Here is a 26,912-nt window from a genome sequence, read left to right on the forward strand (position 1 = left end):
AAAAAAAAAAAAAAAAAAAAAAAAAAAAAAAAAAAAAAAAAAAAAAAAGCTCTAAATAAGGCAATCGCGTTTTACATTAATTTTATTATTTACCGATCCTACCAACTGGGATATATAAATTGGGGAATAAAATCATATCGCATCATGCACAGACACCGGTGGTAATTAATTTCCACTATTCCCACAACAGGTGTACCACACACTAACCCAGTTGACATTAACCATACTCCAAACATTTCATCGAACTGTATTCTCTACTAGGAGTAAGAGTCAGTGAAATGCACAAGTGCACACAGAGCCTCGTGGTGACACACTTTTCCATGTAACAACAACTGGATTTGCCAGTGGCAAGAAAAGACCCATCTATTTTATTTTATTTTATTTTATTTTTTTTTTTTGCCCCCTCTCCTATCACAAGTGGTAATAATTATGGTGTTGCATTTTACAACGCGCATCACAGACGTTGTGACCTTTGCGCCAACGTTGCTACAACAATAGGGCAGCATGTGCTGGGAAAACCAGACGAACTATTTAAAGGGGGTTGTTACGTCAAGCAGAATGTGTGTTGTCCCTTGTTGATACTTTTTCCATAACACGAGAAACGCTCACCAGTGATGCAGCTGCCAACGTGGCATTATACATTGCCCCTTTTGGCAAATCATCCTTTCAATTGTTCGTCAACTGCTTAAAAAATTTAACCGCCAGTTGATGCAATAACTTTGCACAACACCCCGCATTACCACGTCGCTAAACCAGGTACTTACACCCAGCCGCAGGGGATTTTGCAGAGTTCGAAAAAAAAAAAAAAAAAAAAAATTAATTCAAATCATATTCATATCATATCACTTCATAACAAATGAAAGTAAACTAAGTTATGTTAAATTAAGTTTAACTGACATTGTGACGTTTGACTCTTCAAGGTGTGTATGCCCACTTCTACGCCAAAGGGAATGGTGGCAGTTTTGTTGAGAGAACCAATGGATGATAATAATAACCCTCTTTCTGCAAAAAAGCCAAAATAGGAACAAGTAAAAAAGTGCCACAAAATAGCAGCTTTTTTATTTTCCAACACATTTCACTGAAATGAATATGCCGCTTACAACAGAAGCTTAAACGAAATGATGAAACTTTCATAAAACAAAACTAATTTCTTATCTTCCTTTTATGTGTACATAAAAAAACATGCAGAACATCCCCCCACGTGGATTTTATGCAAGGGCTCCGTATTTTAAATGCGTATGTAGCTGCAGCATCAAAGCATTCATTTTTGTGTTGTCACACTGAGAAGAGCGGTGTTCTCTTCAAAACAAGGGAAGTGCTAACCTCGGATAAGAGTAGAACTTTCCTCCCAGTAGAAGAACATTACCCATTAATTGTACTTGTTCTGACGTAGCCCTTTGCTGCAGGACTTGTTTCCCTTCCCTGCCCTTTTTTTTTTTTTTTTTTTTTTTTTTGGACGACGTTTTCCCCCCCTACTGGTTTATCCCTCATTTTAGCCCAAAATGACCCTTCTCAAGCTAATATACGTAATAGTGATGCCGCTGGGCATAACACTCCTTTTGTCCTGCCTGCTGAAAATAAGATTCCTCGTAAGGTTCAGTTACTCATTTTGTCGCAAACAAATCGGAGACACACCGGTCAGAATCGTTTCTCTAATATTACTCCTAAACTTTATGCTCTTCATCACGGAATCGTATAAATTGAAATATGGTGTAAACAAAATGTATAACCCGAAGGAGGTCATACCAGGGCTGTCAGATGAGTACTACAAAATTTACAAATGGAGACATGAGCGGAACTGGTGGATTGGCCTCTCCAATTTGTGCATATGGTTAATGTTGTGGAGGTCCACGGGGATAATTAATAACTACGTTAAGTACTTGGAGAACAGGAAAATGCAGATGGCCCTTTTGTGAAGAGGGAGCAGCAGCTTCGGAGGGAAGAGCTATACGTGAAGAACCCCGCAGGGAAAAGTTGCCAACCGAGCGTTTTACCCCCGCTCCCGTCGCGGTAACACACTTTCGTTTTCTTTTCTCCCACTTCATTTGGAACACACACTGGTGCTTCTAACCAATGGGGCGCAAGCAAATGTTTATGTATCTCACGTTTTTCCTTCTTACATCCCTTTTATGCCATGTGTGTACCTGTCTTTCTCTTACCCTGTGCACATGCTACATTTTTTTTTTTTTTTTTTTTTTGTTAACCATACTACATGTTTGTCTGTGTGCACAGCTAGCCAAAATGGCAACAAATAAGGGAAATAATTTTTTTTTTTTTTTTTTTCCAATTTGGCGTATTAGTGGTAAATAATTTACAACGGTAGGAACCCCTGCATAACGTGAAACAGAAAAAAAAATGTGCACTGTGTTTCCCCTATTTGTACTTTTTCCTTTACACATTAATTTAACTTACGAGTTTGCAAAAGTTGTTCTGACTTCAAACTTGGTGAAGCGCCATGATTTACTTTCTGACCAGGTGATACAAAAAAAAATAACTTTTGTATGACCTAGTCAGGCAAAAAAAAAAAAAAAAAAAAAAAAAAAAAAAGACAAGAAAAAAGCTACTTTGCCAAACTGGCTCCACTGCTCGATCTACCCTACCACAAAATTTCGCATAATTTAAAAACCCCCCCAACGCGCAAAACACTAGGTGGATGAATAAAGTTCGAACGAGGGAAGTCGTGAACGGCGGCCTGCACAGCGATGGCGTGCAGGGTACAACGCAACACATAGCAATGTAGCACGGAGAAACGCTTGACCTCTCGCTCCCAACCAATGTCTCCCTTAAAATGTGCGCACGAGGAGGGGCGTGGCGAAAAAAAGGGGTGCAAAGTTTAACAAAAAAAAAAAAAAGACGGGTGTCAAAAAGGGCAATGTGACAACCCTGTAAAGGCGGAAAACGCTAAAACAACGATTGAGCACCTATCGGCCATTACTTCCGCTGCTCCGCTTCGGACGGGCGCATAGACAAATAAGGCGCGGAGTTAGGCGCCTTAGGATTAAAGTTGTAATTCTGGTACGGGAAAAACATGGGAGGTGCCAGAGCATCTGCTTTGTTATTTTTCTTCATAAAATTGACATTTCTGTTGTTTTGCCACCTGTTGTTGTTCCACCCCTGGGGGGCAGCCCCGGGGGGAAATCCTTCCCCTGGTAGGGGGGGCACAAATGGTGCAGCTCCCTTGGGCATTACTTCTTCCTGGAGAATAACCGTTAAGTTGGAGCCATTCAATTCGAGGCCATCTTTATACGCCTCTGCAGCCTTCTTTGCAGACTGCGCATTGGCGTACGAAATAAACATTTTTGAATCCTTAGGGATCATTTTAATTGATTTAATTTCACCAAATTTTTTAAAACAATCTTTAACATTGACCTGACTTACAGCTTCACTAATCCCATGAATACAAATATTGTTAGCCATAAATCGGTTATCTTCATTTTGCTTTTCATACCTTGTGAGAATTTTCTCAGCCAACACATCATTTTCTCCCGTATACCTACTTTTAATATTCTGATTGCTTAGCGATTTGTCCAAGTGTATTTCTTTGTGAAGATAAGGACATTCTGCTCCTCGATTACATTCATTTTTTCTCCAAAAGCTACAAACCCTTGCCATATTTCTTTTAAAATAAGGATCTCTCCTCCTCAGTTTTGACAAATCCATATTGCCTCGATTAATTTTGTCATACGTATTTGTATCAATATTTTTTTCTATTTGTTCCAAAAAAAAATTTCTATTTGTTTCATTTTCTGGCATGGACACAATACTCGTTTCGAGAAATTTGTCCCTGACTTGTACAGGTAAATTATATTGTAAATCAAATAAACATGTCTGGCATACATTTTTCACTTTTGCACACATGTTGCAGATAATTGTTTGTTTATATCTAGACTTCTGCCCTGGTTTCCACCTAAATAGCGTGAAGGGGTTATTACAAATTTTGCACTCTTTTCCATTTTCTTCTTTTATTAATCGAACGTATGGGTTTTCTCCCAGGCACGTTTCACAAAGGATGGGCAGTTCTGCGCCTTCTGCTCCTTGCTTCTTCACGTCTGCCCTAACGTTGTGTCCGTATCTGTCCATGTTGCTCCGAAATGTTTGTGGTAGCGGTCAGCCCGCGTATTGGACTTGGTTTGGCTTTTATAATTACACGCGTATGTCACCATAGGCGTACCTCAGGTAAGGGTCCTATAACGCTGTGCTGACTTGCGTCCCTCTATATATAACATGGCCACGTCGCTCCTCTCCCTGCATCGCGTTTTTCTTCTGGGCATAATCTGGAAGAGAGAAGGGGCGGCTCTGTTTGGGATTATATCGCACGTTGGTAATCAGCCATTCGTTTATGAAGAGCCTGGCCAAACAACTACATATGGCGATGTCCCGTAAAAAAAAAAAAGAGACTTCCTACATAGGGGGGTGGGCTACATAAAATGTTGTTATATGGCGTCAAGGATGTTCACGGCTTTCTAAGCGGGAACGTGCCTCTCCACCAATTAGTCGCTGGATCAGCCCTATATATCCACGCAATGTTCGATCACTACGTAATTAACAAAAAAATGAAGCGATCTCCCTTGGGCACGTTGGAGTAACAACCGCTCTGTCGCCTTGGCCCTCATATAAAGGATGGCAACACAACAAACCGCAGGGGCCGCAAACCGTTACGTTTATGTTTTGAAAAAGGAAAATTTATGAATTTGCAAAATGGGGGCCCACCGCATTTTTTGTTTAGCTTAAGCGGCACTGTTCAGGTGTTTCCTTTTCCTTTTTTTTTTTTTTTTTTTTTTTTTTTTTTTTTTTTTTTTTTTTTTTTTTTTTTTTTTTTTTTTGTTTCCCTTCTTCCTTTTCGCCGCGCTTCTCTTAGGGGCTGCTCCGACTCGGGGTGTTCCCTTTCCTTATGCGCCTTTTTTTCATTCCATTTTTTCACATGAGAAGTTTAACATAATATAGGGAAACAAAAAAAAAACGGAACTGACCAACGTCCAAATTTGAGGCATTTCACCAACAAATTCGAAATTAACAATTAAAAAAAAAAAAAATGAAACAAAATGACAAATTGATTTACGTGATGAGGTTAAATTTGCAAACAAATTAACAAACGAAGGGTTGCATTTTTTTTTGTGACACCTGTTTCTGTGTCCCTCCTCGCGCCCTCACAACATAGAAACACAAGAGGACATCAAAGGACCGCTACATGGACATCTGTTGGAAGACATTCCCCTCACGGTTGAAACCAACGTCCATTTTGAAGGTCACTCATTTTTTCCGCCACGCTGTACAAAATGGGATGTATGTCCCTATGCGTGGCTGTTCCTTCATTTCCCCGCAGAGTAAAACGGACGTGTTAGAAAGTGTGCATACGGAGCCACGCACAAACTAACAGACAACGCAAAAAAAAAAAAAAAAAAACTCCACACGGTGTACTCCATTCTGTCCTTGTTTATCCTCCAAAATGAATGTATACCGCCCTTACGTGTTCAGTTAAACGGATTAGCAACCCTGGGGAGGAATAAATGAATTAAAACAATATGTAGCCTGTTGTGGGGAAAAACGTGCAGATTGAGCCACCCCCTCCGCTTCCCCTAGCGCTTCCTAAAAATGGACTGCACCCAAATTCGCTTCATCTCCAAATTCCGTTTCCTGTTCTTAACGATCCTAGTGATGTACCTATTTTGCACTTCCTCGAAAAACCCATTTTCGCAAAAAAGGCTCCGCAGTTCCTCCGTTTTGAAGAAGTATACAAAGGTTTTATCCCCACGAACGTAAAAATTTTCGGAGATTTTTTTTTCCTTCTTGTTGGCAAATCTCACTTGTGCCAAATCGTACAGTCCGTAATCGCGTAGCAAAACATAGCCTCCTCTTTTTAAGTAATTGTACGAATGGTAAATAACATTCTTCATTTTCTCCGGTTGAACTGAGGACAAAACGTAAATGAGCAGAACAATGTCCACCGTCCCTACGTCACACACTTGGGTTAAATCTCCCTCGGGCGCTGTTATGTCCACTACGCACGTTTTGATTAAATTTCCCATTTTCTTATAACGCTTCTGTTCGAAAATGTCAGAGCTGGCGTCTTCCTCTTCGGAGTTGTCCTCGTTCTGGGTCACTTCATCTTCATTCGCCCGGTCGTTCTCCATTTCGTCCTCTACCTCGTTGCGAACCTCGTTACTTGCCTCTTCGCCCGCTTCTCCCTTCAACTGCTCATTCAACGTGACCACCCGGCTCCATGTCTCATTCAGCAGATTTATTGCATTTTTCGAAAAGTCTATCCCGACGCAGTTTAAATGTTCGTAGTGAATTAGTAGCGGTATTAGCGTATTTCCCACCCCGCATCCGATTTCGAGTACAAGCTTCTTCTCCTTGCTATGCCCCACTTGTGTTGCGCCTTCCCCACCGTCTTGTATGGCATCCCCAGTCTGCTCCTCATTTATGGATGTCTCTCCCCTGAAAATGTGATCGAATTCAATCCTTATCCACTTCCTATCTTTAAAAAAATTAGTTTTGTAAAGATGGTAAAACTTATCCCAGTTCTTTTTCGTCTCACTTATCAGTTTCTCCTTCTGGCAGTCCCGCAAAACGCGCCGATTGCTTTCAATAATTTTCTTCTCATTTTGTACTGCTTCTTCCGAAAGGGTAAAATTTACTACAATGTCCGAATCGAAAAAGGGTCTCATATTTCTTGATTTGCAAATTTCGAGGGGCACACAAAATGAACACAGCTAGCAAACGGGAGAAAAAAAAAAAAAAAAAAAAAAAAAAAACACCTGACTTGTTCATACAAATTGGTGCCAATTTTGTTCAGTTGTGCAGTTTTTTTTTTTTTTTTTTTTTTTTAATATAGCTAGCCATACTGTCAAAGTGGTGCTAATGCCCCATTACAAGTTTGACGCAGAGTTCACAATAATTTAATGTCCTTTTGTGAGTTTTCTCCCCCACAGAAGGGTTGTAAAAAGGGCTAAGCCGAACGAATTTTATAACCTATGCGTATTCACCTTTTCAGACGTTTCGTGTCCCCTAATTTGCAACAAAAACGGATTGTCCTCCTCTCTGCACAGGTTGTTAATTGGGCTAACACATTTGTCAATGTCGATATGAGATTCTCTTCCACAGCAAGCACTTTTTTTACAAATACTGTCGCGGTTAGGTTCATGAAGACAGTTGCGGATTGATCAGTTCCTTCCAACTACGACTACCCCTGAGGGACCTCTATTATTTATAAGAGTAAACCTTCACGTAAACGATATTATCTGACAGATCCTCTGCTTCTGTTCCCGTTAGCAATATTAAGATGACGTGTTTCTTCACGCTACGTGATACCCTCAATATGCGAATGAGGTCCCTAATCACATGGTCCCTACGCACCACATACACAGCGTAAACCGCGTGAGTATATTGTTCACCATCTAGGTAAAGTAAAAAATGTGCTCCATAAATATCTCCCTCTTTGACGATGTAACCTGCCTTCTCGAAATGGCTGGCATATTTTAGCAGCGATTTGTCTTGCCCTTCATCATCGCTACATAGGTGGCTAGTTGTTCCTACGTGCGTGTTGCTACCATTTGGTCTCCCATGTGCAAAATTCGTTCCCCTCCCCTCACAGTGAAACTGCCAAAGGTTCAGAAACTCAACCTGAGTGTCACTGTCGTAAAGGAAACCATCGCAGCTGCACTTGTTCGAATTTTTTTCCACCGTGTCGATGACGTAATCGTCTGCATTCCCCTCGTCGACCTCCAATTCGTAGTGCTCCTTTTTATACGCATAAATGATTTTCATTGCGCCGTGGAGAATTTTTCTGCCCTTCTCTCATGAGCACCACGTTTGGGCAAGGTACCAAATGGACCCGTTTGTAATTTTTGCAAAAATTATACATACGCTGTGTTTAAACAAAAGTTCTGCCTATCTGTGGCGTTTTTTTTTTTTTTTTTTTTTTTTTTCCTCTCCCCATGCGCGTAGCGTGACGCTAAGTGTTACCTTAACGTTCGCGAGGGGCACAAGAGCAGGCACACACAAAAAAATAGAATAAAAAAAAATGTGCAAACAAAAATGGGTTAAAAGGAAAAAATACCAAGTAAGCAGCCTAAAATAAGCGCTTAGCACACATGCATACAAATTGGAGTATTCAAAAAATTATCGCGTAACTCCCCCCAAAAAAAAAGAAAACAAAAACGCATTAACAACATGTACAGGTTAGGGGATTCTCCCTGAGGTGACACGAAAAAAAAAAAAAATGCTTCTTCACCGCTTTTCCTTTTTGGCGGCCAATATGTTACCCTATCTCAAGCGCGGCGCACAGAACCGATGGGGAGCACCGCCAACACCCTTAAGGACACAATACCCATCCACATGTTTGTACGTATTTGCATACATGTTATCGATTTTGCGTATTTGGGACAAGACATTCTTTTTTAAGTTAAGCAAAGCACTGTACCTTCGCTGAAGAACGACAGCTCTGCTTTTGAGTTTTTTCTTTTCCGCCTTGAGCACATAGGTAGTGGTAGTGTCTTCCTTTTCGTTATAAAGTTCGTGAGAGTTGTTAAAAAGATATCTCAGGGGGACATTTATGTTATAATTTTCTAACACTTTATTTATTTTTTTTAATTTTCTGTATAATGCATTTGTTTGCTCCTTGAAATCACCCCTCTTGTTTTTTAATACCACGTCTGTCTTCTGTACCTTCTCCTCTTTTTTTAATTCATGCGTTTCATCTGTTATTCTTGAGTGAACCATACCTGTGTGGAACTCATCCGGGTTCCTATTCATAATTTTTTCCTTCAATACATTTTCTATTTTTTTTTTTTTTTTATATATTTCTCTCCTTTTTCCATAGTCCACTTTTTTTTCCAGCTCCCCCAGGTGTAGCCTTTCTTTGGCTTGCCCTCTTTCCTGGTAGCTCCGCTTCGGAATTACATTTTTGTAGCTCGACATTTTTGTTTTTCTTCTCTCTTCTGTGATGTGGGTCACGCTTCAAGTTCAATAGTGATGCGTACTCTTATTTGTGCGCGTTTTCCGCGTGGCCGCAGAGCGCTCCAAGGTTTGCCTGTTCAAAATGAGCAGCTGAAATGGGAAAAGCTCTCTGCCTGTTGACAGGGGGCAAAAACAACCTGGCTTCCTCCCAATTACTGCCGTATTTTTTAGGCGAAGGCTAAAATGGTTAATCTGACGTGCGGCGTGTTTCTGTCGAAGCGATCATTTGGATGTTGTTCTTCCAATGCATCTCTCTCCTTTTTGCATTCCCCCTTTTGCGAAACAGCTTACGCGTGAGTACAATACTCTATACGTACAAAAATCCCTGTCACTGGAGTTGGGTCCCCTTTTCTAACCACTTCAATGTTCGCGTAATGCCCTAACGCAAAAAAATTCAAGTGATGCGAAAAAGTTTGAACAAAAATTTACCACGTCCTGGAGGGCTTTCTATGTACCATTTAAAAAAGGAGTGGATAATTCGTTCCTTATGCACGGATTTGAAGTTAAGCCTTGGGCGATCGCAAAAAAAAAAAAAAAACAAAAAAAAAAAATGCAACCGTAAAAAAAAAGGGCGTTACCTGTATATGATAACATATGATATTCATGTTTTTTTTTTTTTTTTGCCCCACATGTTTATCGCACCTTTTTTAAAGAAGAAAACAAAAAAAAAAATTTTTAATTCGGCTAAGTTGACATTCCCTATTTTGTATTCCTTTTTTTTTTTTTTGCAATGTTTTTTCTCCATTCTCCTATGTATCATTTGTAAGAGAACAAATAATTATCCCGCCAACAGAGTTCTGCTGAGGACTGCGCCGTGGCGAACAATTATTCGTATCGCTTAACCACTTGAAGGACGACGTGGTATTTCAAAACAAATAATTTTTACGCGCTCCCATAGAAGGAGAGATCTGCTAGGGTGTGATAGGAGAGGGATGCATCAAATATGATCACATCACCCATTTCAGCATTCGAGCAAAAGGAAAGAACAACGCATGGTTGTTGCCTTGCGGTATAACGTGCAACACGGTTTAAGAGATACACTTTAGTTTAACGCGTAGGCTCAGACACACATCAGTGGGTAAGGCAACCTCGACAAAGGTTCCTCAAATGGAAGAAAAAAAAAAAAAAAAAAATTCACATGATTTTGCGATCGTATATTTTATGGGAGCACCCAACACGTGGCAGACACTTAAAACTGTCCTTTTCTTAGGAGAGGTGTTTCCGGGGCTTATCTCATTGACCATTTTTTTGTGTCCCCCCACCAAGAAAAAAATGAAGGGGAATTTTCTCCCATTTTTCCCCCTGTTTTTGTCGCACAATTTTTTTGTTAGTCAGTCCAGTTGGTCGCATTACACCTCATCTCGCTGAGCATGTCGAGTGTGCGTGATGGCAGCTTCACTTTCACCTGCAATTTTAGTGGCCAATTGGGGCACCACCTTAAGCGGCAACTTGATTGGCAACTTGAGTGGCTATGTTGGCCGCCCCGCCGCGCGATAAGTCCGGGTCCAGGAAGACCGCCTGCGTCTCGATGCCGGCCAAGTTCACGCCCCGCTGAAACTTGATGTACCCCTTGTAGCCCCACGACGTTCCCCAAGTATTTCTGACCAACCAGTACTTAACGAGGTTGCCTCCCTCCTGTTCTTGTTCCTCCCCCCAACCAACAATGGTCACCGCATGGTTGGTCTGTTGCCATCCGTTGAAACCCTCATTTGGCACATCACAAACTTTGTTCTCATGCGTAGCGGTGTCATATATACCATTTTGCTTCCCTAATTTGTACAAGCCAAGTAATTGCGAGGTGGCATTTATTGCAACTACGATGGGTCCATTTAAATAAATTTCATTCATCATGTCATATTCGCTGGAGCATTCATAACACCCACTTACATAATTATATTCAGCTGCAAAAAAAACATCCTCCTCTGTATACCCTGCAGAGGTCACATTATTATAAGAACCCATGCTCATTTCACACTTGATCAAGTCACTATTACCGTAACGAAAAGAATTTTCTGTCGGCGTACCAAACTCATAAAGTTGCTTCCCTACGAGAAAAGGAAACCCGCCGTCACACCCCTGGTTGTATGGGGAACAACTGAGGATGGACTGGTAAGACAATTTTGGCATGGGAATTTTTTTTTTGTATTTTTTTAAAAACGAAATTTCAAATCTTTTATGAAGACTGTACACAGTCGCAATGGAGTAACAACTTCCACAATTCATTTGATCCTCCACGTCGTCTTCAAACATATCATCACTGAATGGATCCCCCCAGGTGAACGCCTTCGGGAGGGTCAAGCGCATCTTTACTTCCTCATTGTCCTCCTTGCGGCACCCGTAAATTTGTTCCCTCACGCGTTGGTATATGCTCACTTTGTGGGGAGGGAGAAAAACGGTGAAGTAATATAAAGGGCGTGCAAAAAATGGTTGGCATGTGGTACAAATCGGTTCATCAACGCGGCCACTTCAAAATGCCGCCTCCCATCCGACACGTTGCAACCACGGCCAATTAAAAGTAAAGACTTACTCAAGCTGGTCTTCGGGACCCCGTATGGACTCCCTGTGGAGAGTCTTATCTTCGTATAATTCGACCTCTGCTTAATGGCAGCAAAACTCTGTTGGTTTTTTGGCGGTAAAGGCTTCCCTTCCCTAATGTTATAAAAAAAAAAAAAAAAAAAAAAAAAGTTTATTTCGTGCAGAAAGTCAAAATTGCATTTTAGCTAGCTACACACACGGACCGGGAAAAAAAATTCCTATAAGTGGAAGAAGCGATAGCCTCCCCACCATATCGCAAAGGAGGAGACATGTTCAGAATTGCTCTTAACATTGTTACTTTAAGAAGTACAAACATTGTGATGCGTTGATGCATCATGGATTCCAAGTTGAGGTACTGCCCGTGCCTCTCTTTCCTTACCGTTCCTCTGTACCACCCCGACTTTTATCCCCAGCGTGAATGACGAAGGAGGAGACACCTACATCCTCCTGCTTCCTTCCATAGAAGCATCCCCACTGAAATACTTTTTTCTCTGTCTCATTCTCATGAACCCGTTCATGTAGAACCCATCCAATCAACGTCCTTGTAGGATCTGTAATATAGCAGTTGCTATTGGTAGAGTCCTGTTCTGCAAAGAAGGCGAATGGAGAAAACACATGAAAGGGTGCTCTTATGAGTTCCTCGTGAATAGAGGTGATGGGCGAGGGCACAAGCATATGAAACTCGCATGTGTGCTGTCCTACTTTCTATCGAATCAGGACACTTTTTCGAGTTGATTCGTTCATATTTGAATAAAGCTACAGGGAGGGTATAAATTGAGAAGCGGTGAGGAAGTCCATTTGTTCTGCTCTGCATATGGTACAAACTAACGCGTGGGAGAAAATTACGAACAGGCCACAGATACACCCTGCTCAGGCATTCCGTGGCTGTCCCCACAACCGTACCGAAGTACCGCCTCCCAGGGACCCTCACTTCGAACCCTTCGTCATAAACCATAGTCCTGTGTCAGGGGAAAAAAAAAAAAAAAAAAAAAAAGGGGGGGCAATTAAAGGAAGCGCTGCATAGATCGGCTTCTGAAGGGACATTATGACCCCGTAGCATCTCCCCCCTTACCAGTGCCCGATGATCCCATTAGTCTTCACATCCCTCACTGCCAAGTAGGTCCAATTATTCCTCTGATTCATTTTGTCCGACAATTTAATTTTCTCCGTGGTTAGCTTAATTGATGTGGTTTCCAGCCCTCCGTAATTGTTTTGCAAAAAAGTTTCATAGTTTTTTAATTCTGAATGGAAAGGGGAGAAGACAATCGGGCAGCGTCATGTCATTGGGTCTACGTTAGTGTGCGACAGAGCGACAGAGCCTCAACCCCAGATGAGTCGTAACGGACACATTCACTCGTGCGCTGGTCTCTGTCCCCATGCCTGCGTGTGCGCGCTCTCTTTAATGAAAAACCCACGTGGATCCAAATTCTGGCCATTTCTGTTCGGAATCCCTCCCCCGCAGTTCTCCGGCTTGTCACTCAGTTCCTCCGTCTGGCTGATGTGCCAAATACCCGCCACGTCTCCCTGCAGTGAGCAAGGTGAAGAATTTTGCTTCACACACATTTGACACTCCAACGGGGCGTTCTCTCTCCATCGATAGAGCAAACTGCCATACACACATATGTATGTACACGTTGTCACATGAGGAGTGCTCCTCCCCCTTGAGCGACTCACCATCAGAGCGTGTATGGGAAGATCCCCCTTCACATTGCGTACCAACAAAACAAGAAACAAAAGTGCCAATTGATATTTCATGGGGGACACTTTAAAAAAAAAAAAAAAAAAGACACTGGGTCATGCGGTAACACAAGGATGTCTTTGTTGAAGAGGAGCGGGGTCAGCAACAGCACTTGCAGTGACGTCCACAACTACCTCTACCTCTACTGCAACCTGCCCGTGTGAGGCAAATTAATATGGTGCACCTTTTATGATGTCGCTCCGGGATGCCTGCGTACATGCCCATGTACGTCGAGCCCAAGATGTTTCCCCCACAGAAGAAGAGAAAATGAACAAATTTGAGAATGTTAAAAAAGGGAGAAAAAGTGATATGCAGGAGAAGCAGGCGGAAGGAAAGACAGCGAAAAAAAAAAAAAAAAAAAGGAAAATACCCCCTCCCTAAGTTATATTTTAACAACTTGCCCCGTTCGAGTCACAAAACAGTGACCTCTTCATTCACCAAAAAAAAGTATAAAATTAAAAAAAAAAAAAATATATCGTGTCCATTTAGACGTCGCACATGGTCTCAGTGAATGGCTAATCAGTGGACAGATCATTCTTTACATATTATTACACAGCGAGGAAGTAGAAGCAATGTCCTCAAAAGTGACGACTGAAGCGAGAGATAATTTAATCAGTTGACAAGGCATGGGACTGATTAAAAGCAATGCATCTTCTCCTCTTCCTCCATCTGGAAGAAGCTACGTAGTTCCTCTTTTCCCTACGTGCGATACGCGACCGCCTCGTGTAATTACACATAAAAAAAAAAGAAAAAAAAAAAAAAAATTGTTCAAAGTAGGTCCCTTTTAAAAACAATTGTGTCCTTGTCATTTTTGCCCCCCTACACATGACATGACGTTAAATTAATGAGAATATGAAAAAAGGAAAAAGTGAAGCCAAAGAGGTAAACGTCGTCAAACGCCGCATGTTCATATATTTTTTTTTTTTTTTCCCCTTCCGTGGTGAGACGCAGACAAACGGGTAGACAAGCGACGCAGTTCTTTTGTTCGCCCTCCCGTACACACACACATACACCAGGTAGGTTAAAATGCCAACTCTCGAAAGTGTGGTAACCCCTCTTTAACAAGGCTAAGTATAAAAAGGATTGCAAAATATGCTTAAGAATACCGCCACGGCAGACACCCACGTCAGTCTAACGGGTTGCGGAAAAAGCGCATGTTCGTGGGGAACCTCCCGCAGGGCAAAAAAAAAAAAAAAAAAAGGAAAAGAAAACAAAGAAAGTAAGGTATGGATGGCCATGTGGCTATCCCCCTGCAGGGGATGAATGAAGATCTTTTTGCGTTGGGAGCTCCATCCCGTTTTGCCTCCCTTTCCACATTTTATCAACCCGCGCGCTGAACAGCATCATACGCGACATCATCCTCTGCACACACGAATTCACAAAAAAAAGGAAAAAAAGGAAAAAAAGGAAAAAAAAAAAAAACATGACAATTAAATCGAAACTTTTGTCGAAAAGTATGAACAACATTTCCTGTGTGGAAACTCCGCAGTGGATGCGAAGGGGGAGGGGAAGGGACACACTCAACCCAACTTTGCAAAAATAATTTACACTCCTGTTCCCGTGCAAAACGCGCAAAGGTGTCTTTTTCATGTGGACCCCCTCGTCCCATTCGCGGAATAATTTCCTATCCTACAGAAACATATTCGAGTGTGTGTATAAAAATCTCCCAACAGGGTTGGTAATTTTTTTTTTTTTTTTTTTTTTTTCCCAAGTGAGATGTTGAAAAATTCGCTGTCTGAATTACAAAATGGGACAGAACAAATTGCTACTGCGTGTAACTGCGTAGAGGGGGGTAGGGGGATTTCGTTTGTTCGATAAATTCTACAGGGTTCCGTGAACGGGTCAACAGGGGCGTGTTTTTTTCCCCGTTGCGTGCACGTCCCCCCCACGTGTGCGCATTTTGCTTGACAACTAATCGCAGAATTTCCTTCCCGCCACAAATGAGAACGCGCGGATGCATCTCTCAGTGGCAACTCTCACAGTGACGCTCGTGGAAGCAATGTGTGTGAAGCCGAAACTTACCACTCGCAAAATTAAACATTTCTCCTACCCACCTGTTTCGCTAAAATTTACTCCGCGCAATAGACCGATGGACACTTCGGCAAAAACCTTTAAACCACTCCGATTAAAAAAAAAAAAAAAAAAAAAAGACAAAAAGGGGAAATGAATGAGCTATATTCTTTACAAAGACAGATGAACGAAAAAATGACGCAGATTGGAAGCCCCCAGAAAGACCCACGCCGCAACACAGTGATTAGACCCCTGTTGAAAATTCCACAAGGGGTGAAAGACAAAAGGGGATGCGTGTCAATCTTGGTAAGCAGCAAAAATATGAATATTCAAAAAAAAAATGAAGATGGGGAAAAAAAAATCGGCCATTTGGAACACTCCGAAGAACAAGTAGTAGTACCCCCCCGGGACGAGCGCGAAAAGTACAACGAATTCTTCGAGGCCAAAATCTACTTGCCTCCACTTCGAGCCAGCAAAAGAGAATTAAATTTTTTTTTCAAAATTTTGTCAAATGCAATTGAAAAAAATAACACAAGCAATATCTACATAAGTCTAATGAATATCCTGTGCAAAAACTTCCCGTCCTACATCGGGCTATTTGCACACTTGTGGTTTCAATGCAAAGTGCTACTGGCCGAGAAATTAATTTTAATTGAATTTTTCAGGCAGCTTAAAATAAACTCAGAAATAATCAACCATTTTTTTAATTACGGTTGTGATGCGTTCGAAACGATATTGTCAATAACGCCACAGGAATTGACAAACATTCAGGAGTTTAATAAAGTCACCTGGCTTCCGGGACATACGTTTCGCTTAAAAATGATTTTCTCTCAAGTGGACAAATATTTTAATTTGTTCATGCAACAGAACGATGATTATGTGCAGAAAATTAAAAAATTTATTTTAAGCAAAAGGAAAAAAACGGAACTAACTGTGCAATTGTCCCTTGACCAGCAACAGAACGACCGCGGCAAGTGCAGCATGTACCGACCACACGTGGGGAATAACATCAACCCGCAACTTCTCCGCGATGGGAGCCAAGATAACAACATATTTACCTACCAACCATATGTGTCACAAAGTTTGAGAAGCAGAAATTTTTCATATAACTATACTCCAGATAATTCATTATATGCGAATAGAATACTTGTAAAAAATTATTCCTGCTCTCCCTACCCTGTGTTGCGGAGCCTTCAGGATTTTTTTTCCTTCCGTTGTTAAAGTTGGACTTTCTTGGTACGGGCTCCACAAGGGGGGTAACCCCACAGTTTGTATTTTTCCCCCATCCGCAGTAGGCACTACATGTGTGCAGCGCCATTGATGCACATTTGCGTCTACACGTGAAGGGTGTGCATAGGGCGGAAAGGTCCATAAAAATACCCCCTCCCTACGTCGTTCCACTCGATTTAAAAGCGGCGCACCCCCTCCCTTACATACCCTTGGCAGTGCGGATGCATAGCCAAATGGCTGTTTTTTTTTTTTTTTTTTTTTTTTTTTTCACCATGTTGCCTGACCTGGTCATACAATTTTGACGTCCCCCGCCTGTCTACACACATGTGCCCATTTGGGGACCCATACCCCCCGCATGGACACATACACCGCACGTTTCGAACATGTTTTATCAGTCTGTGCTTTTCCTCACTTATGTTGTACTCCCTGTTGGCCTATTCCATGTGCTTCTCTTTTTCCACCTCCCGCAACTGCTCCCCCCTTCATCATGCTACCAACTCTCGAGTCCGGCCAGTGACTCCCCGGGCAAACTCTTTCACCTGAACAAATTCGAAAATTATGAACAGGTCAGAAAAAAAAACTTGCCTTTTACTCTAAATTTAAAATGTGTGCAAGGGGCAAGAGCAAATAAAACAACGGAGCCACCCCGGGCGGGTAAACCAAAAGTGTCCATTCTGATTACCTCTCCGGAGGGCGCCAAAATTTACAGATTTGTAGCCATACTGCTCATCTACAATTTGATAAAAAGAAAAGCGGAAGAAGAGTTCATATTTGAGAAAAGTCCCCACGTGAATAATGATGCAGTAAAAGAAGTCCTGAACTTTCCCATCATATCCATCGGCAAATCCTGCAACGCTGTCCTCAACAATGATGGCACAAGAAGGGACCTCTACGACATGTTCCCGAGTATAGTAAAAGAATTCCCAAAATGTAAAATAAATCAGCAGGAGTTCCACCAACTTAACAAAACTGTGAACACTTTGAACATCGTCTTCACCCCCAGCAAGGCCAATTCGGTAACCCTGCACAGGGAATTAACGGCCAATTTGGTAAAGCACAAAGGGGAGGGGACCCTCAACATAGATAACATTATCTGGGTTGCCTCATCCATTAGCCAATCCAATTTTAACAATAAAAAAAAAAGTGATGTCACCCCGTTGGGAAGGAAAGATGAAAAAGGAGGAGAAGAAGAAGGGGCCCGCTTAACCATCACAAGAATCAAGTGCTATGACACCAAAAAAGTTACATATAATAAAAACGAAATGGAGATCGGCAAAAAGTCCATTATATGCCTTATGAGCAACAGCACGGTGGCTTCCTTTTTCCAAAATTTTGGAAACGATTTTGCCGCCACCCTCTGCATGGGAAGAAATTCATACACGCTCGCAAAAAAACTAAATTTTAAACGTGTCCATTATCCGGAAGACTCAAAAATGGAGTCCTTTCTGATCATGTTAATAAAATTGTACAACGAATTACGAGATAGATTCGGCACAAAGTACGATGTTGTGCTGACGCGGGAGAAAGGCAAAAATGACTGCTTGGCGAGAGCCCTCACTGCGCAGCGGATTCCCTACCGAGTTGTGCCATGCATAACAACGCACTACAACGGCGAAGGGATTCGCTTGCTGTACTCCATCCTCTCATCGCAGGTGTAAAAAAAAAAAAGAAGCGCCGAAATAATACTCACCGAGGAGGATGGGAAGACGGAATTACACAACGCCCCCCTTTTTTTACAAAATCATTACACAAACGCATAAATGCACGCACACATAAATATACGCACGGGACGGCACACGCAGACAGGCACACTCAAATGGAACACTTCTGGAACTCCTCCAGGAGCTCCGAAAATTTGTCATTTTTGTCCGACGCAATGAATTTGCCGGATGGGTCATACGGGGCCCCAGCAAAAACATCCACGCTCGTGTTGAAAGAAACGTTCACTTCCTTTCCAAAACTGACTCCCTCATAGATTGGAAAAAAACTTTCCACATGTTCTAAATCGTCGTAATTGTTTATGCTATAGAGCGTGTCATTTGTGACGTCGCCGCTGTTTCTTGTGAGGTTTATTTCTTCCAAGCTGCCTGTGTATGTAAAGGGCTCATTATTGGTTGCGTCTTTAAAAAAAGGGACATGCTTAAAATGGGCTAGATCTTTTTCGAATAGGTCATACTGGGTTCCTTCTGAGTGTCCATCCTGAGCTGGATTATCTTTTGGCGCCACGGGCCATGGGTCTTCCTTGGAGGCACTCCAGGGGTCGAAGAATTCGTTGAAGTCGGTTTGGCCTGGACTGGGGTTCGCCTGGCGGTCTGCCTTGGGCTCTGCCTGGAGGCCTCCGTTTAAGTTGGCCATTTGATTGGCGTCTTTCTTCTTTGCAACCGAATCAGCAATCGCATCTTTACACTTGTTGCCTTCCTCGCCTCCGCTTCCAAACCCAATGTCGAAGCCAAATGTGTTCATGTCGCTATCCAGAGTGATGTCCTTCATGATGTTGTTCTCCCAGCTGGTGTCTTGGACGGCGTCCCCGTTCAGGTTGAGAAAATCTGCGTTCATCTCGTTTTGAGTGGCGCTAGCAAGGTTGGTCACACTCTCGGCACTTCCGATGCTGATCAGGTGGGCTTCCTTGTTGGTGCTATCCGGTGGAGCGGCGGCATTGTCCGGTTGAGTAGTGGCATTATCCTGTTCAGCGGCGGCATTGTCCGGCTGAGTAACAGCACTATCCGGTTGGGCCGCAGCAGCATTATCCGCTTGCGCCGCCGCAGCATTATCCGGCTGAGCAGCACCATCCACCTGCGGCTTCCTCCTGAAGAGATCCTGCGCCAGGGCGTTGGGGGCGAAAAACTTGAAGAACGGCCTGCGGACAACACTCTTGGGCACCTGCGTCTCGTACTTGTGCGACGAAATCTTCACATCCAAAATACGGTCGTTACTAATTTCAATCATCTCGTTCTTCTTGTTGTTCAAATTCAGTTCATTAATTTTATCAAAAATTTGATTCACCATCTTTTTAATATCACTAGGGATATGCATAAACCAAAGTTTCAAGTCCCCGTAATTTTCCAAAATGAACAACAGCGTCGTAGAGTCTAGCCGTTTCTGTGGGTTCTTATTTAAAGTCATAAGCAAAATGGATATTATTTTTTTTGAATACTTGGAATGGTAAGGAATGGTAAAGCTTCCATTAATTATGGAGAGTAAGCTGTTTTGTTCATTTTGAAATGGATGCACTTTAAAAAGGAGCAAATACAAAATACACCCAACCATCCACAAGTCTACTTTAGAAGAAATTTCCCTATTTGCATACAAGTCAATTAATTCGGGAGGTCTATATATAAATGTTGTATCTCTTTCAATCTCCTCTTTCAATATGTTTAGTGAATTTTTGGTCATATCATTTGGGAAAAAAGAATTGGATACACTATGTGAACAAAAGTCACAAATTTTATACACTCCATTTTTATCACATAAAATATTCTCCAATTTTATATCCCTATGTATAATTGGAACTTCCTGAGTGTGTAAAAAATTTAACCCTTTAACTATATCCTTAAGAATTTTCACTATATGATTTTCTTTTATTTTTTCCTTGTTCTTTTCAAATATATTTAACAAATTTCCTCTCTCACAAAACTCCATCAGCATAATCACTATCTTGTGGCTGTTCTCACTTATTATAGTGGATCCAAAATATTGTACAATATTTTTATGGGGGGGTAAACTTTTAAGGATATGAATTTCTTTCTTTGCCATTTCGAGCTTTTCTTTGTCTTGGCAAATTGTCTTCTTTATTGTATATGCTTTGTTTGTATTTAAATCTTTGGCTAAATAAACAAATGAGTACGCTCCTTCCGACAGCAACTTTTCCTCCCTTATCGTTTTCCCGTTTATATTGTACACCTTCCCCCCGATCAACGTCGTGCAAATACTCCTTAGCTTAAGCATTTTTTCCCTGCTCTATATATTTCTTCTGCTGCTATTACTTATTTGCGCACGGGGTCATTACACACGCACACACAAGTGCTACTTCAGTACGTGTGCAAACATGTCACGTTGGCAAATCAGCACAACGGGGGGGAAAGTTGCAAAACCACTGCCAAATAGGAAAAAAAAGAGGGGGGGGGGGGCGGCGCAAAGACACACTTCACAATGGGCAATATTAATCACTCTTTAAAAAAAAAAAACAGCGGCAAATTATTTCATCAGTTCATGCGCAACAGGACATTTGGTTGCTTAAAAAGGGAAGGCAACACATATGAGTGACGTAAAAAAAGAAAAAAAGAAAAAGGCAAATAAATTAAAACACATGAACAGCCGCGGCATCCAGAGTGAAGTGTACCAAACACAAAAAAAAAAAAACGACGATTTTAAAAAAAGGTGGACTCAGACAAAAACAAACGCTAAAAAATGTATATAAAAAAAAAAAGGCCAGTTCTGTCTGTTGCTATCCTGCGATGCGCAAGTGGAGGCCATTCAGACATGTTAAAAAAAAAAAAAAAAAAAAAAAATACATGCACATATACATATAAATATACATACACATGTACACATACACATACACATCGCCACGTTTGCATCCCTCTCGATTTCCACTCACGTGTGCCGAAAAAATGATTCGCAAACTGGGCCAGCCATTTTGCGAGGTGCTCCCTTCCAAGTTGCAGCCGCGAGCACGTGTGTTAGTGCATACGCATGTACATCTGCTTGTGCCCTTCTGCAACTGACAGAGGTAAAATTCACAGCCAGGACAATCAACTAACACCCGCGTTGTTCTTCCAGCCTCCCCCAACGCGTTGCATGACCGCTGGCGCGAGAGTTAAAAGGCAGAGTCAGCAGACATCCTCGCGTATTCCATGCGCCCCGTACGCACGTATGCATGTACATATCCCCGCACTTATGTGTGTAGATATGCATATATACATACACATACATGCGCACACACATGGATAGTAACTCATTCGCAAATTTCTCGTCTGTCTTACTTCTCACACTCCATTTATACACATGCATGTGCACACAAGTTAAAAGAACACAGCGTTGACGAGTCCTTTTCTGCATGAACACTTCCAAACTGAAAAAAAAAATAAAAAATAAAAAAAAAAAAAAAAAAGCATGCACGCTAATTGTAAGCATATAAACATTTCCTTAGGTCTGAATCCACACATTAACACAAAAATGCAGTTGCCATTTTAGACATACGCACACGAGCGCGTGAGTATGGGGGGTATTTTTATCATGTACATACACACGTACTTTATGCACACGTGCACGGGCGGGGAGCGGCGGAATAACACACGGAGGATTAACGCGGCGGTAAAAGCCAATGCGGGAAAGATCACGCGGACGGAACGCTCAACTGGACATGAACACACAAACGGGAAAAAAAAAGCAAAACGGCAAAAACACGCAAAAGCATGCAAACAAAAGGAGGACAACGAAAACGAGCAGAAACACCAAAAAAGCATCCATTTGAAGCATATGCTACAAAAATATGTTCGGCCAATTTTTTGTGGGCAAAAGGGGAAGAATACCAAACTGGGGGGGTGCCTGTGCAACAACCCAGTTGTATAGTGGTCACACGCCATGTGCCTGTTTGGCGTAGTTCTTCCTTCTGCGCATTTGTAAAGGTCTTCAGTTTTGGTCGGTGCGACGCGGGTAATGCAGAGGGGACCTTACCAAACTGATCTTGTGTATATGGAAGGGTGCTTGAACACGCTTACGCATCAGCTCAGGTATATATGCATAACTTATGTGTACATATAGCTATTACGTGACCACGTATGTATACTTTTGGCTGGTTTACCCACCTGCATACTCATCAGTAACGGTCACAACTACTCCTGTTTATTGCCCACCTTTGTGTGTGCCCTTCCGTGACATCCGAAATGGCACATGTAACAAGTAGGGGCTGTAGCATTAAGAGGGGCACTTCTCAGAGAAGAAAATGCCCACGTGAAATTATAACCCATCAAAGGTGAAGCAACAAAAAAAAGGGAGCAACTGTCCCCGCACAACGCTGCTGTCGTTTATGAAACGAGCGAGTAAAAACTTTGGCGTATGTTTTTTCGTTCGAATGGGTGCCTCTACAGCTGTTATATGACTTCAAAACGTGAGTGATTCGTATACTAAGCCATCTACTGCTGACTGGCTTGCATTCGAACGTTTGCCTTTGTACATTTTTTCTTCTACAATGTTGATACTGTTGTTAAGGTTTAATGTCAAACAAGGTGTTTTTTTTTTTTTTTTTATTAATATACCTTACATGTTCAGGCGATTTTTAGCTTTTTTTTTTTTTTTTTTTTTTTTTTAAAATACCTTTCATTTTTAGGGGTTTTTTTTTTTTTTTTTTTTTTTTTTTTTTTTTTTGCCAAAATGTTCTTACCTGTTCATATTTTTATCCGTTAAGCAAATACACGTAAAGTTGGCCAAATGTAGGGAGGTTAATACCCAGCTAGCTATGTAACAAAATTTGCGTCATTTCAGTGGTGCCTTAAGGGATGCTGGGGCAACTTCCCCCCGTGTGTGCACATGTGAATGCCCGTTGTAAGAGGGTTGTAATGGTAACATGTGTTACACGTGAGCATGCGTTGTGTTGAAAGTGAATGTACGGTGCGCTGGAGGTTGGTGTGCGGTATGCTAAAGGTGAGTATGATATAACGTTTTCATTTGCGCGGCGGGTCCGTGGAGACGTGAGGCCAGCACCCCAATTGCATAAGCTCTACGCGCCCATCCGCTGGGAACTTCTTTTGGCTACCCATACCCCACCTGACTTGTTCATAATATTCTGCGAAAAAATTGCGAACAACGCTGTTAGCACTTGTTGTTGACGTTTCTTTTTGTACTTTTGAAAACTCCCCCTACTTAACTTGCCATCTGTAACCCCCGGATTGTGTAAAATAAAAATAAGTTAAAGCGAGGGGGGAGATTATCTCCCCGTTCACAATGTGCTAACGGTTGTCCTGTTGTTAACTGATCCACCGCCGCTGAAGGCTTGTCTACCGCCCACCATGTTACGCCAGCGGAGAGAAGCACACGATGAGTCCCCTGCCTCCCAAAACGCGTCAAATAAGACCCGCGTCGAGGGATGAAAAGGATGAACACACTCGGTAACCCTTATTGAGGGAGCCGCTAACCTCGTCGATATCCTATCCCGAAAACGCACGATGGGTTAAAAAGAAGTATAATCAATTGTTACAGTGGCGAAAAGTCGACATGGTAAATTATTTTTTATTTTCATTTAAAATGTGCCACACATAAGTGAGCCGTACAAAAAATGGGCAAATATTCCACTAAAAAGTGTGCATACGGAGTTCCTCCCTGGTGTATGACAAAAGGGGGGATATGCACATGTTTATATGGTAACATCATCCCACGGTCGCAGGGTAAAATTCACCCCATGGAAAGAGGAACGCAAAAAAAAAAAAAAAAGAAAACACCAGGTCGAGGGTATAAGTGCAACATTGAACACACATGAGAGGGGCAGGTTCCCCTTTTTGTTAATTTTATTCCGCAGAAACTTCGCCTAGGAGTTCATTTGGCTGCTCCTGCCGTGGATATGTGGGCCCAGGGCGAGAAATGGCATCGACCTCAATCGACACGACAAGGATCTACATGGTGGCCGTCAAAGTGCTCGCCAAAATGCCCCTAAAAGGTGGATCGCCCCACCCCTATAAGTCATCACGGCCTGTAGAGAGACAAATACCATGGGAGGACGAAACGGGAGCGCTCGATTAAGCGAACTGGCCAGGACGCGCCCCCCCAACGTTCGTAACGTCACGCTGCGGACACGCGCCTTCATGCCAGAACACACCCGTTCAGTCAAAAGTGTCCCATCGACAGGTTGAGGAAATGATCTCCAGATGTTGGGCAACGCAAATTCATGCATAACCTACATATAGATGTTTATATAGGAAGTGAACATGCGCCTGCTCCATACACTGCACCAATTTCGCTTCCCTTTACATGCATTTTTGTTTTATTTATTTATTTTATTTTTTTTTTTTCACCAGGATAATTTAGCTCACATCAGTGCAGCGCTCCCGCCCCACGCCCCGAATTAGCTACTCAGCTTCCACATGAAGCATTAAAAACTTTCACATGTTTTTTTTACAAAACGGACTCTCCAAAAGTTTTTCTTTTCCTTTCATGCTTGCCATATTGATCATGGTATAATACATCGCTTCTTCAGAAAAAAACAAATACGCGCCCCCTCAGTGCACTTGTTGCGTGAAGGCATATATATAATTCCCCTAACCCAGTAACGACTTGACCCCTTTTTTATTTTCTCTAGCATTCTTTTCCTACCTTCGCGTACGTAACTTCTACCTCTGTGAAGAGAACCTTGTACTGTACATTGTGGTGAACACGCGTAACGCCGCTAATAGGGTTAACGCTACTAACAGAGTTAACGCCGCGAATAGGGCTATCGCCTCGAATAAGGTCAACAGCGCCTAACGACGATGGAGCAGGAGATCCACGAGAAAGTCCACCTGACGGAGGATGGCGGAGTGATCAAAACGATCCTCAGGAAAGGTCATGAAGGAGAAGAAAATGTCCCCAAGAAAGGAAACGAAGTGACGGTTCACTATGTTGGCAAGCTCGAAAGCAACGGGAAAGTGTTCGATTCATCGCTCGAACGAAATGTACCTTTCAAGTTTCACCTAGGACAAGGAGAAGTGATAAAAGGATGGGACATCTGTGTAGCGTCCATGAAGAAAAATGAAAAATGTTCAGTCCGCCTGGATAGCAAATATGGGTACGGAGAAGAAGGTTGTGGAGACAGCATCCCAGGAAACAGTGTGTTAATATTTGAAATAGAACTTATTAGCTTTAGGGAGGCTAAAAAAAGTATATACGATTATACCAATGAGGAGAAAATTCAAGCAGCATTCGATTTAAAAGAAGAAGGAAATGAATTTTTTAAAAAAAATGAAATTAACGAAGCTATTTCCAAGTACAAGGAAGCACTAGACTTTTTTATTCATTCAGAAGATTGGGATGGAGATTTATCTGAAAAAAAAAAAAATATTGAAATTAGTTGCAACCTAAATTTGTCTACCTGTTACAATAAGAATAAAGACTTCCCCAATGCCATCGCTCACGCCTCCAAGGTTCTTAAGATTGAAAAAAATAATGTGAAAGCGCTTTACAAATTGGGTGTTGCTAACATGCACTTTGGCTTTTTGGAAGTGGCTCGAGAAAACCTTTACAAAGCTGCTTCCCTAAGCCCCAACAACGTAGAAATACGAAACTCCTATGATGCCTGCCTTAACAAATTGAAGGAGGCCCGCAAAAGGGACAAACTCACCTTCGGGGGCATGTTCGACAAGGGCATTCTTTACGAGGAGAAGAAGAGCAGCGCCAAGTGAAGTGGCCGAGCGGTGAATAGGCGAAGCGGTGCGACAACAATTTCCGCGCCATGTCTGTTGAACGTTTTTACAGTGAACAAGTCAAACTGTGTGTGCAAATGAGTATGTGTAGGTAAATGCACGCACGCACAGCCCCCTGTATGAGGCGGATCCAAAAACTATGGAAAACTGCTGCTGCCTTAAAGTGAACAAATCTGCGCAGCTGTCCTGGGCAGAGAAATGGAAATAAATATCTCCACGTTATTGTATAGGCGCCGTTACATTTTGCCACAATTTTTTTTTACAAACATTTTTAATAAAGTTTTTTTTCTTTTTTTTTTAACAAACATGTGTCGTTGCTCGATCATGTTATTAACACGTTATCACGTTAACACGTTATCACGTTAACACGTTATCACGTTAACACGTTAACACGTTAACACGTTAACACGTTAACACCTCGCACCTGCTAGGTCCACGCGATGTACGTGCCAAACAGGGGAGGTCCAACAAAAAAATAAAACAAATTCACCAGGAGGACCATGTGCCACTTATCTGAGTACGTGAGTTGGTAGGCGTAGTGGGTGTAGAAAAGGGGGGAACTCGCGATGAGCCGCAGGATGATCTGCAAACAGGAGAGGGGGACAGGACAAATTGGTGAATTGGCCACGTTGTAATGTGACGTCATGATGAGGTATTCCATCGCGTGGCATTCAATAAAGCACGCTCATGGAGGGGGGAAGTAAAGGTGCGACTTGGACGCTCCGATTTGTTCCACTCTATCGCTTCGCTAATCGCGTCACTGATCGCTTCGCTTGTCGCTTTGCTCGTCGCTTTGCTCGTCGCTTTGCTCGTCGCTCCGCTCATCGCTGCGTGTTCTCACCTCTCCGTGGGCAAAAATCAACAGGTAGAAGGATAGAACCCCCAGGTGGAGAACCTCCCCAAGGAAGGGAGTAAACAGAAAAAAAAAAGCTTTATCCGGGTGCAATATCCGGTGCCGAAAAAAGTTATATACGGCATGAAAAGATACGAAATAAACAGGCAATGCGTAGAGCAGATTCACACTGGGGGAGTGGATCAATTTTAAAAATTGA

At 42.2% G+C, this 26,912-nt stretch overlaps 9 protein-coding genes across 9 annotated transcripts; 3 read left to right on the top strand and 6 right to left on the bottom strand.

Moving 5' to 3' along the window:
- Nucleotides 1–1,502: 1,502 nt before the first annotated feature.
- AK88_02769 (uncharacterized protein) lies at nt 1,503–1,916 on the top strand (the record flags this gene model as incomplete). The annotated part of the gene is made up of 1 exon (XM_012480392.1): nt 1,503–1,916. One exon carries the CDS (start codon nt 1,503–1,505, stop codon nt 1,914–1,916), a length of 414 nt encoding a protein of 137 aa, XP_012335815.1.
- Nucleotides 1,917–2,931: 1,015 nt separating this feature from the next.
- On the bottom strand, nt 2,932–4,080 carry AK88_02770 (uncharacterized protein; the record flags this gene model as incomplete). The annotated part of the gene is made up of 1 exon (XM_012480393.1): nt 2,932–4,080. The coding sequence occupies one exon, from the start codon at nt 4,078–4,080 to the stop codon at nt 2,932–2,934; it is 1,149 nt and encodes a 382-aa protein (XP_012335816.1).
- Nucleotides 4,081–5,576: 1,496 nt separating this feature from the next.
- On the bottom strand, nt 5,577–6,668 carry AK88_02771 (uncharacterized protein; the record flags this gene model as incomplete). Its single annotated transcript, XM_012480394.1, has 1 exon — nt 5,577–6,668. One exon carries the CDS (start codon nt 6,666–6,668, stop codon nt 5,577–5,579), a length of 1,092 nt encoding a protein of 363 aa, XP_012335817.1.
- A 535-nt stretch (nt 6,669–7,203) lies between these two features.
- On the bottom strand, nt 7,204–7,767 carry AK88_02772 (uncharacterized protein; the record flags this gene model as incomplete). The annotated part of the gene is made up of 1 exon (XM_012480395.1): nt 7,204–7,767. The coding sequence occupies one exon, from the start codon at nt 7,765–7,767 to the stop codon at nt 7,204–7,206; it is 564 nt and encodes a 187-aa protein (XP_012335818.1).
- Nucleotides 7,768–8,265: 498 nt separating this feature from the next.
- AK88_02773 (uncharacterized protein) lies at nt 8,266–8,919 on the bottom strand (the record flags this gene model as incomplete). The annotated part of the gene is made up of 1 exon (XM_012480396.1): nt 8,266–8,919. One exon carries the CDS (start codon nt 8,917–8,919, stop codon nt 8,266–8,268), a length of 654 nt encoding a protein of 217 aa, XP_012335819.1.
- Nucleotides 8,920–10,395: 1,476 nt separating this feature from the next.
- Nucleotides 10,396–13,248, bottom strand: AK88_02774 (uncharacterized protein; the record flags this gene model as incomplete). Its single annotated transcript, XM_012480397.1, has 7 exons — nt 10,396–11,330; nt 11,486–11,607; nt 11,873–12,080; nt 12,397–12,452; nt 12,566–12,734; nt 12,909–13,017; nt 13,168–13,248. The coding sequence occupies 7 exons, from the start codon at nt 13,246–13,248 to the stop codon at nt 10,396–10,398; spliced, it is 1,680 nt and encodes a 559-aa protein (XP_012335820.1).
- A 2,188-nt stretch (nt 13,249–15,436) lies between these two features.
- AK88_02775 (uncharacterized protein) lies at nt 15,437–18,129 on the top strand (the record flags this gene model as incomplete). The annotated part of the gene is made up of 3 exons (XM_012480398.1): nt 15,437–16,390; nt 16,537–16,607; nt 16,986–18,129. The coding sequence occupies 3 exons, from the start codon at nt 15,437–15,439 to the stop codon at nt 18,127–18,129; spliced, it is 2,169 nt and encodes a 722-aa protein (XP_012335821.1).
- Nucleotides 18,130–18,283: 154 nt separating this feature from the next.
- AK88_02776 (NAK protein kinase) lies at nt 18,284–20,416 on the bottom strand (the record flags this gene model as incomplete). Its single annotated transcript, XM_012480399.1, has 1 exon — nt 18,284–20,416. One exon carries the CDS (start codon nt 20,414–20,416, stop codon nt 18,284–18,286), a length of 2,133 nt encoding a protein of 710 aa, XP_012335822.1.
- A 4,514-nt stretch (nt 20,417–24,930) lies between these two features.
- On the top strand, nt 24,931–25,839 carry AK88_02777 (uncharacterized protein; the record flags this gene model as incomplete). The annotated part of the gene is made up of 1 exon (XM_012480400.1): nt 24,931–25,839. The coding sequence occupies one exon, from the start codon at nt 24,931–24,933 to the stop codon at nt 25,837–25,839; it is 909 nt and encodes a 302-aa protein (XP_012335823.1).
- Nucleotides 25,840–26,912: the final 1,073 nt, after the last annotated feature.

This window comes from Plasmodium fragile, assembly GCF_000956335.1.
Source record: "Plasmodium fragile strain nilgiri unplaced genomic scaffold supercont1.28, whole genome shotgun sequence".
Taxonomy (NCBI): domain Eukaryota; phylum Apicomplexa; class Aconoidasida; order Haemosporida; family Plasmodiidae; genus Plasmodium; species Plasmodium fragile.